This window comes from Nelusetta ayraudi, unplaced genomic scaffold, assembly GCF_046127955.1.
Source record: "Nelusetta ayraudi isolate G7.1 ecotype Tasmania unplaced genomic scaffold, CSIRO-AGI_Nayr_v1 ptg000004l, whole genome shotgun sequence".
NCBI lineage: Eukaryota > Metazoa > Chordata > Actinopteri > Tetraodontiformes > Monacanthidae > Nelusetta > Nelusetta ayraudi.
This window is the reverse complement of record NW_027466054.1, coordinates 17,170,480-17,180,000: the sequence shown is the minus strand read 5'-3', so window position 1 is coordinate 17,180,000 and position 9,521 is coordinate 17,170,480. Positions and strand designations below refer to the sequence as shown.

At 46.3% G+C, this 9,521-nt stretch overlaps 2 protein-coding genes across 2 annotated transcripts in view; both read left to right on the top strand.

Moving 5' to 3' along the window:
- Window positions 1–2,171, top strand: part of aspscr1 (ASPSCR1 tether for SLC2A4, UBX domain containing) — a 16,556-nt gene extending 14,385 nt beyond the window's left edge. Inside the window, exons 14-17 of the mRNA XM_076039146.1 lie at window positions 235–286; window positions 376–445; window positions 1,606–1,790; window positions 2,002–2,171. Of these exons, the coding sequence (XP_075895261.1) occupies window positions 235–286; window positions 376–445; window positions 1,606–1,790; window positions 2,002–2,012 (318 nt within the window). The 3' untranslated portion in view covers window positions 2,013–2,171. The remainder of the gene's footprint in view (window positions 1–234; window positions 287–375; window positions 446–1,605; window positions 1,791–2,001) is intronic.
- Window positions 2,172–5,184: 3,013 nt separating this feature from the next.
- Window positions 5,185–6,719, top strand: LOC142897317 (myeloid-associated differentiation marker-like protein 2). The gene is made up of 2 exons (XM_076039556.1): window positions 5,185–5,465; window positions 5,825–6,719. The coding sequence occupies exons 1-2, from the start codon at window positions 5,185–5,187 to the stop codon at window positions 6,474–6,476; spliced, it is 933 nt and encodes a 310-aa protein (XP_075895671.1). The 3' UTR covers window positions 6,477–6,719.
- Window positions 6,720–9,521: the final 2,802 nt, after the last annotated feature.

Below are 9,521 nucleotides of genomic sequence, written 5' to 3'. Positions count from 1 at the left end.
CCTTCAAAGGCCGGCGGTTTTGCGAGAGGCGCGTCGCCGTGCAGTGAATCATCCCCAGTGAGCGACCGGAGGGCCGCTTTGATGTGGCGGCGGCGCCATCGCTCGGCTCGCGTGCAGCTGGAGCCGCTTGTGCTGAGATTTTTTGCATGTTTTTTGCGCAAATTGAGTTGTGTGCCCAACATTCTGATGGCTCCTGTTCTCCCTCCCTCCTCTCTTGTGTCCGCCCGTCTGCAGGCCGACCTGTTTCCTGGAGCGCTCGTCTACTTTGGCTCTGATGTTAAGACAGGTGAAAGGTTTTTATGATTATTTTTAAATATTCTCTCTTCCTCATATGCTTATTTTATTTTTAATTCGTTCTGCTTGAATCCTCTGCAGATGTTTACATGAAGAGAGAACTGCTTGAGTCCTCCGTCTCCGCCGTGCAGGCCAACGAGGCCATCGCGAGGTGGGTGTGTGTTTGTGTGTCAGTGTGTTTGTGTGACTTCACGTTTGGAGACGTTACATCCGGCTTCTTCCAACCAGGCCGCAACAAAAGAGGCTGCGAGCGGTGACAACAATTAACTTCTGTAAAGTTGCTCCTCTGTTTCCTCTTATCCCGCTCACATGCAAACACTTTTGTTTTGCTGGATTTACACCACGTTGGTCACGTGACCCGGTTCCACTTTGAGGTTTTTTTTTTCTTCTTCCTCTCAAGTCTGTACTGCGAACGTGTCGATGGGCTGAAGGGGATGAAGTCACAGATCACTATCGTGCCTTCTTCACACGACTGTGAAAATAACTCAGCCACTGCCAATCCCGTTGTGAGCTGGTGATGAATATAAACATCAGATATGCTGGGGTTTAAAGGTCAAGCTTGTAATATTTGGAGATTTTGAGAAGAAAAAGCGACATCAAGTGGTTACATTTTAGATTGCAGCGCTCATTCACTTAGTCCCCTTCACGGCTCCATAACATCCCTCTCCACAGCTTGCCAGTGAACTGCAGTGGCCTGCACACACAAACCTGGATACCTCGTCCACCCACTACTTTATTATTTTATTTGAGTCAGTCTGTCAGGCGGCTGGATTGTCCACACCAGGCTTTCTTCGGAATATGGCAGTGCAAGATGGCCGTTAACTGGGAGCAAGACCCTTATTGATCTATGCATGTTCTTATATACAAATAAGAACCGTTCTAAGGGTAGGAAAGCCAAATTACTTTTGTTGTTTTGCAGGTATACACTTTTATTAATGTATTTATCGGCAGTATATTAAGCTTTTACCATTATAAAAATTGTAAATCAGGCCAATTATTACAGACTGGACCTTTAAGGTTCCAACTGGAGCCACACAGACCACAGGGAACAAAGTTTCCATTTTATTTTCAGGCATAAGGAAGGAGTGACAGAGCTGGATGAGTGCCAGTGTTGAATGCCAGTGGTTCTAAAGACAGAAAATTAAATTGCAGTATCAATAGAGACATATGTCTCACTTTGAGGAGTCCATGGAAGCGAATCGAGGCCTGTGTTGTGAACTCGTCTGAACAGCAGCAGCTGCACCAGGCTGAGATGCAGAAACTCCTTGACCATTTGCCTATGTATTTTTTTCTTTCTTTCCTCCCCTTCAGCTGCATCCTCCCGCCCTCCCTGACTTCCTCCAGCGAGCCGCTCGCCGCTCCAGAGCAGCCGCTTGCCGACACGGACGGCTCAGCACAGGAGGAGAAGGAGCCGCAGGAGCTGCAGACACACACCCAGGCGGCGAAACCCAGCAGGAGCAACCCGGGGAAGGTGCCCAAGTGGCTCAAACTCCCAGGTGAGGACGACCACGCCCACTAGTGGAGTCACTTTAAAGGGATAGTTCACCCAGAAATGATGTTTGACCCTGAGCGGAGGCTTCATTACTTTTTTTTTTACATTCCTTCTTGTGTAATTTTGTTTATGAAAATGAACTTCCCCTCTTTTGAAGTCCAACCTGCGCTGACTGGCAGAGCCGTTAATGGTTGTGTGTGTGTGTGTGTCTGCAGGTAAGAAGTAGGACGGCTGCTGTGTGACGACGGGACGGTTTGATTCTCGTGCAGCTGCTCCGCTCGACAACTGTTGCAATGCTTCAACCCGTGTGACCGCAGCGGGATTAAACCCGGCACTCTGGGGGCTGAGCCTGACTCCGTGTGTGTAAAACACCGTCACGGGGGGGGGACAACAAAGAATGCTCAGTAGAAAGTTCATTTCATTGCCAAGATTGATGTTTCTTATGACAGTTGAATAGGCCAAGTGATTAAAGATTGATTTGCTGACCGATCCAGCCGCGTGTTTTTGTCTCTTGTGTTGTTGTTTTTTGAAGCAGGTGGAATGGATGTTGTTTTAGATTATCAGATTATACACAGAAACCCGGGTCCGACAGAACACACCTCAGACTTTTATGCGCCTTCTGTCTCTCATCTCTGATACATGATAGAGTAAAAAAAAAAAAAACTGCAATCAGCCACATTTTTACTGTACCACTTCACAGCATGTTTCTAGTCGTCTTCTCTCACAAATCTTGAGCTGCAGGAGGAACTTCAAACAGGGGCCATGCTGTGTGTCTGTCTGTGGGAATGAGAGGCAGCAGGACATTCCATCCATTTGTGTGTGTGTGTGTGTGTGTGTGTGTGTGTGTGTGTGTGTGTGTGTGTGTGTGTGTGTGTGTGTGTGTGTGTGTGTGTGTGTGTGTGTCTCTCTCTCGCTCATACACACACACACACACGCACACACACTGTCCATATCTAACAAATGAATTACTTCCATCTGCTCCCTGAGCCTTTGGTGCTCCGACAGTAGGAGATGCTATTGCTGGTTGTGCCAGTGAGAAAAGTGTGAACTTGTTCCAAAGTTCTGATGCGGCACCTCATCAGTTAATTAGGAAAAACAACTAAGCGGGCCTGAAGTTTCCAATTAAATGTGTTTGTTTTACAACTTTTGACCTGTATTTATAAACCTGTGCCTTTACTTTGAGACCCCTCTTCTCTGCTGCTGCTGCTGCTGCTGCTGCTGCTGCTGCTGCTGCTGCTGCTGCTGCTGCTGCTGCTGCTGCTCTGTTCCAGCATTGCAATAGCACCCTCTGGTGGCAGCTACAGCTAGATGCCCTTTCTTTAACAGACCGCAGTCTAACTGATTGGCAGAATGAAAGTTGAGTTCAATCTTAATCCAGATCTGTCAGATCTACATCCTGGGACTACTGTGCTTACATTGTGGCATTATATTTCCTCTTTATGGTAATATTTATGTTTATAACCAGCAAATATTGTTTTAGTGTTATTTTATAACACAGTACATATACATTTGTTTTCAATTTATGCCTTTAGGTACCTGTAAATTATATCTACTGTACAAGAAAAAACAGGAGCAGACAATAGATTTGCTTTCACCTCATCAAATAATCCAACTTAATCTTGAATGTGACATTGGAATTATTTGTGACTTGTTACGTTATGTACGTCTCATGAGGGAAGGAGCCCACAGATGGCTTTAAAAGTCCTCATCCTGGTGAGGGTTGACACAGACCTGCAGGTGGAGACAGAGGCTCAGGTCTCCAGTAACCACGGTTCCTCTCTGGGACTCGTCACCAAACTGAGCATCAGACTGGGGAAGAAAGAGGATTGAAGTGACTGAACGCGATGAACGTGGTTCTTGGTGCCAGATGAGCGGCTGGCCTTAGTGAGCTCAGACTAGCTGCTGCAGGATTTACAGAGAATGCTCCCGAAAAAGCGAAAATACCCAGTGAGCAGCAGTTGTGTGGAGGAGAATGCCTTGTTAAGTGCCAGGGGTCAGAGGTCAGACTGGGTGGAGACCACAGAATGCCAACAGTGAGTCCAATATGATCGCTGGGTACAACCTATAGAACAGACAGCATCTCCAACCTTCAAGCAGTGTGTATATGTATATACACTTTGCAGGCCACTTCATAAGGTAACTCATTAGGTTTCTCTCAAGGTGACCATAATAAAGTGGCCAGTGAGTGGAATCAAACGGTTCTTCCATCAAATGATGGTAGCATCATCTGATACATAGTATAGAGTGACACTGTCAGACATTCACCTGATGAAAGTGAACAATGCAAACACAGTCACACGTGCTGAGCTGGGACCGCGGTGCCTGTCATGTGCCTCGGTAGCCAGACTTCACGCTCCAAAACCACAAGCACACATCCCTGTGACACTCGTGCTGGTTGCCCAACCCTAAATAACACTCATAACTGAGCGGCTGTTCCCCCCCACCAGCCCCTCAACCCCCGCAGTGAGGAGAAAGTGCCAGAGGAAGAGTGTGTGTCGCAGAGAGAAAACGTCAGGGGATGAAAGTGGAGATTGGAGGAGAGGCACTGGGACAGGCAGCGTGAGCACCGAGGGGCAAAAAACAAACCAAATCAGGATAATTATTAATACTTCGTGCCGTTGTTGGACCCTTGACTTGCCAACTGTGGGATTTCTTTTCTTCTTTTTTTTAACATCCTGGGCTGAAAGGATATAACCCTTCTTGAAGCAAAGAGAAAAACTTTTGCGCTCACCTCTCCTGCTGATCCGGGTCCCGACTTCTCAGTCTGGATATTTGTGATACAAGAGGTCGGATTGTGTTTGCGTCAGTCGACTTCACCGGTGACCTTTTTCCCTCTGTGATTCTCACAGAGTCATACTCGGCAAGTGTTTTTGTCTCTATATAACTGCAGAAGATTTCAGAAAGTTACCTACCAGATATATAAGCATAGTGCCTATACGCCAAGTCACGTTGGCAAAGAAGTTCCTGAATAAAAGTGAAGCTCCCCAGGGAGGAGGACCTCAACGTTTCAGCTCGGTTCAGTAAAGACAGTTATATTAGATTGTCACAGAAGCTGTCATCTGTAATTTCCAGCAACGTAACTATGCTGTGACTTCATCTGCCTGGAGTGTGAAACTAAAGGTAAGAGAAAGAGACTTCACCGGGTGACTAACTACTGGCACTGCTGAGGTGGCAGCACACCAGTTCGACATGACGCTTTGAAGGGAAGGAATTATTCTGTGTCTGGAGGACTTCAAGGTGGACTCAGATGTTCTGTCTTCTGCAGTTGGACATAAAAGCCTCAACGTGACTGTTAATGACTGAAAAGTTTCCTTTGTCTCTGGTGGATCAGTCCTGAAGTCTTCTCTGCCTGAACTGCACTCTTGCTCCTCACGTGTCTCCTCGTCACCCACATAGCCATGGATTCGCAAGGTGGTCCGTACCTGAACCAGAGGGCACTTTGCTCGCCCCTTGGCGCGGCCCGTCTCTGCCAGCTTGCTGCCGGCTGCGCCGTGGTTGCAATGGTGACCCACAGCGCCGGCTTCAGCGGCTCACAGGGCGTCTTTTGCATGGCGGCGTGGTGCTTCTGCTTCGCCATGTCGGTTGCCGTCTTCTTCCTTGACGCCACCCGCCTCTACAGCTGCCTTCCTGTTTCCTGGGAGAACCTCACGGTCACGTGCGCCGCCTTCGCCACCCTCATGTAAGTCACATATTCAGGCGTCGAGTTGTTGGCTGATTTTGCTTGGTTTTAAAAAACACTTTTATAAACGACTTTCAGTATGGCTTTGTAACCAATAGCTATGCTCAGCACTTGCTCCCTACAGTATGTGGCCATAAGATTGTAGTAATCATCGAGCTGCAAAGCTTCACATTTTTCTGCACCAAAAAGGTGGCGGAGACCCAAAGAGAAACTAAAACAAAACATCAGAATTATTTAGCAGGTGTAAACATGGCTCTTTGTTCCTTTTACCAATGGAAGTTAAAGATGAAAAGGTCACCGTCAATGTAATACTGGCCCCAGTAACCCTGTCACTCACTTTTTGCATCTCCTGTCTGTAGGTACATCACAGCCTCTGTAGTCTACCCGCTCTTCTTCATCCAATTGGAGTGCCCGTACGCCGGCTGCGAGGTCCGAAACTTTCGAATTGCTGTGACCGTCTGCTCCATCCTGGGCACGCTGGCCTATGGGGCCGAGGTGGCCCTGTGCCGAGCCAAGCCGGGCCAGGCCAAAGTGGGCTACATGGCCACAGTCTCTGGCTTGCTCAAAGTGGTCCAGGGCTTTGTGGCCTGCATCATATTCGGGGCCCTGGCCAACAGGAGTGAGTACCATCAACACGTGGCCACCATCTACTGCGTTGCCGTCTACGTCTCCTGTTTCGTGCTGACCGTCCTGGTTGTCCTGATGACGGTGTTTGGCCGGACCAAGGCTGCGTGCTGCATGTCTTTTGACCGCTGCGTGGTAGTGTGCACCCTGCTGGAGGTGCTGCTCTACCTGAGTGCGTCGGTGGTGTGGCCCGTTTTTTGCTTTGACACAAAATATGGATCTCCGTGGAGGCCGTCATCGTGCCCACGTGGGAGGTGTCCGTGGGACAGCAAAGTGGTGGTGGCCGTGTTCTCCTTTGTCAACTTTGGACTGTACGTGGCCGATCTCTTGTACTCACAGCGGATACATTTTCTTCCTCCTCACAGAAGCATTAACTCACGGGTATAGCGCTGCGTTGAAGGATGCTTCTAGGCTGTGCTACAGACCCATGCTACTTTGATTTTCACTGTGTGAGCAATGTGCAAACACTGCAGTCCAAGACTAATAACCTCAGTATAATATCAAATTGTATTGTATCCTATCCTATTATTATTGTTTGTATTATATCCAATTTGTATCGTACCCTACGCTTTTTTATCTGTTCTTTTTGTGTCATATCGCATTGTATTGTATTGTGTTGTTTTGTATTGTATCATAGGATATCATATGGTACAATATCCTATCATATTGTATGGTATCATATGGCATGGTATGGTATGGTATGGTATGGTATGGTATGGTATGGCATTGTACAGTACCAAACCCTATCATAGCTTATCTTATGGTATGGTACTGTATGGTATGGTATTGTTGATTTATAGTATCGTATCTTATCGTATCGTATCGTACGGTACCATTTCACATCCTGTCATACGCTACCATGTCCATGTCGGATTGCATCGTATCATATCGTATTGTGTCCTATCCTTTCATATCGTATCCTATTGTATTATACCGTACCATACCGTATCGTAGCATATCGTATCGTTGACTCAATATTTCATAAAGTTGAGTTTGTTCGAGTGTTTTTTTGTATATATTTAAAAGCAGAAAGCGCTGAGTCGAGGACAACCTTGGCATCACGCACCCCAAATTAAATGTGAATGCGCTCTGGAATGTAGACAAGGAATTTTACCCCTGTGACCCTCCTCCACCGCCACACCCAACTAAGGTGACACCCAACTCTTTAACTCAGCAACCGCCTTACGCTGCTTTCTGTGGAGAAAATTTTTTGGGACGACGGCCAGCTAGCGACGAGCAGCCAGGACCCCAGAGAATGTCCTGCCAAATCATCGCCGAGCTCGACACTCCCCTCTTTTTGACCTGCAGCAAAACACACACACATACACACACACACACACACACACACACACACACACACAGAATACATCTGAGTCTATTATAAATAGTGATCCTGGCACTGGCATGTTTGGCATCCTCGTCATCTGCCATCTCCACACTGGAGACGGGCGCGCATGCTGCCAGAAATAAACCTGAGCTGTCTGCACAGGCCTGCAACGCTCATACTGAAGCCGTGAGACAGCATTTATAAGTGGTGGAGGTCTTTAAAGCTGACTCGTAAAATGCCTCCTATTAGCGTTTCAGATAAGATAAGATAAGATAAGATAAGATAGAAATTAACTTGTTCCAAACACATTTTTATGCCAGAAAGCTTCAAATTAGACAGACACAAGTGGATGGAAATGATACAAAATTTTGTTCCTGCCTGTCACAATTAGGCTTCTGCTCATGTACAATTGAGGTTACTTTATTAAAGTGTTAGTTAAGGGGCAGAGACAAGACACTGTGACCATGGTAGAACCATACTGGTCACTGGGAAAGGACTTTGTTGTGAATCTAATAAACTATTATTATACTGACAGAGATTATCGCTCAAACTATGTCTGGAAGGCCCCAGCATCATGCGCCGCAACATCATATTTAGAGTGACTAAACATGACAGTGTCAGCAATCTCTATAGCTACAGTGGAGACAGTTTGTTTGCTTCCATCTGCCAACTTCTGTTGTTTTATTTCCACAAATCTTAACTATTTTGTACATTTATATTTTGCTTTCAATCGGAGCTGTAGACCAGTAATCATCACACTGTTGGTTTCACTTTACCTGAATAGCTGAGCTGTACACATGCTTTCTAATAACTCAGTACTGGACATGTGTGACTCGTCTATTGCTGCTCTACTGCCCTCAAGTGGTCATATTGATGTACAGTTTGTGAATACAACAAGGTGGGAAACTTGACAAGCATTTTTTATATAGAACATACGCACTTTCAATTATTATTATTATTATTATTATTATTATTATTATTATTATTATTATTATCATTATTCAGGAATAAAGGCCACATCTCATGTGTCCAGTCTCTCCACTGTCGTCTCCTCCTGATTTCTCACATTCTCTCGGCCATGCATCCTCCTCCACCTCCTGCTTTAGTTTGGAAACCCCTGTGAGTCTCGTCTCTCTCTGTAATCCAGGATCAATGTTTTCCCTCAGTCACTTCTGCCACCATGGACGTATTATGTTAAGCCCAAGAGAATCCAACCACGCCACACAGGCAGAACAAATCTGATGCTGTCTTTCTTGAAGCCTGGTAAATAAATAAATAAATGAATAAATAAATAAAATCCGACACCAGTTGGCCGTTCATGCATCCAAATCTGTTTAAAAACACGGAAAATATCACAGTGTCTCTGAGATTTTGCCACGTCAGACGTGGTGCCAAATTAAGCAGTGACCATAAAGCAGCTCAACAGCAGATAAACAGCAGATGGAAACAAATTGTTGATATTTCATCACAAAGCTTTTCCTCCTCCCCAACCCTGTGTGAGGCTCTTTACACACTTTTCACTTATATCTAGACTTTTGTTTCATTATTAACAAATAACAAAAAAAATAAAGAAAGAAAGGAAAGAGTGTCACTCCTCAGAAAGTGGCCAGTGAGAGTGACAGATGACATTGTCCCTCACTCAGCTCAGCCGTGTACTCCCTGATCTCTGCACGGCTCCATTTAGCAGCTGTTCCACATCCAGCTCCTATTTGACTCCTCGCTCCCTCTGGGCCTCAGTCTTAAACATAGCCTTGTTTAAACACGCACACACACACACACTCATGTGGACGCACAGTGACGCACACTCACGCAGCCTGTGGTGGCTGAGGTCCCCTGACAGAGATGAGCTGCGACAGGTGTCCATCATGACTGTGCAGGCCGGGGGGACGTGGAGGGACGAGGGTCTGCAGCCAGCCTGATATTTATTTCACAGATTTGTGACGGCCCACGATGCTGATGTCGGCCTCTCTCATCTTATCTTCCTGAGCGTTAAAATGGTTCATTGTGTTTTTCCTTTTAGCAGAGAGAGGCCAGGCCACAGTTCCCTCAGCTGCTTTATCAATTCTGTGTTGAAAATTTACTGCGACTGTCATGCGACTTGCTCT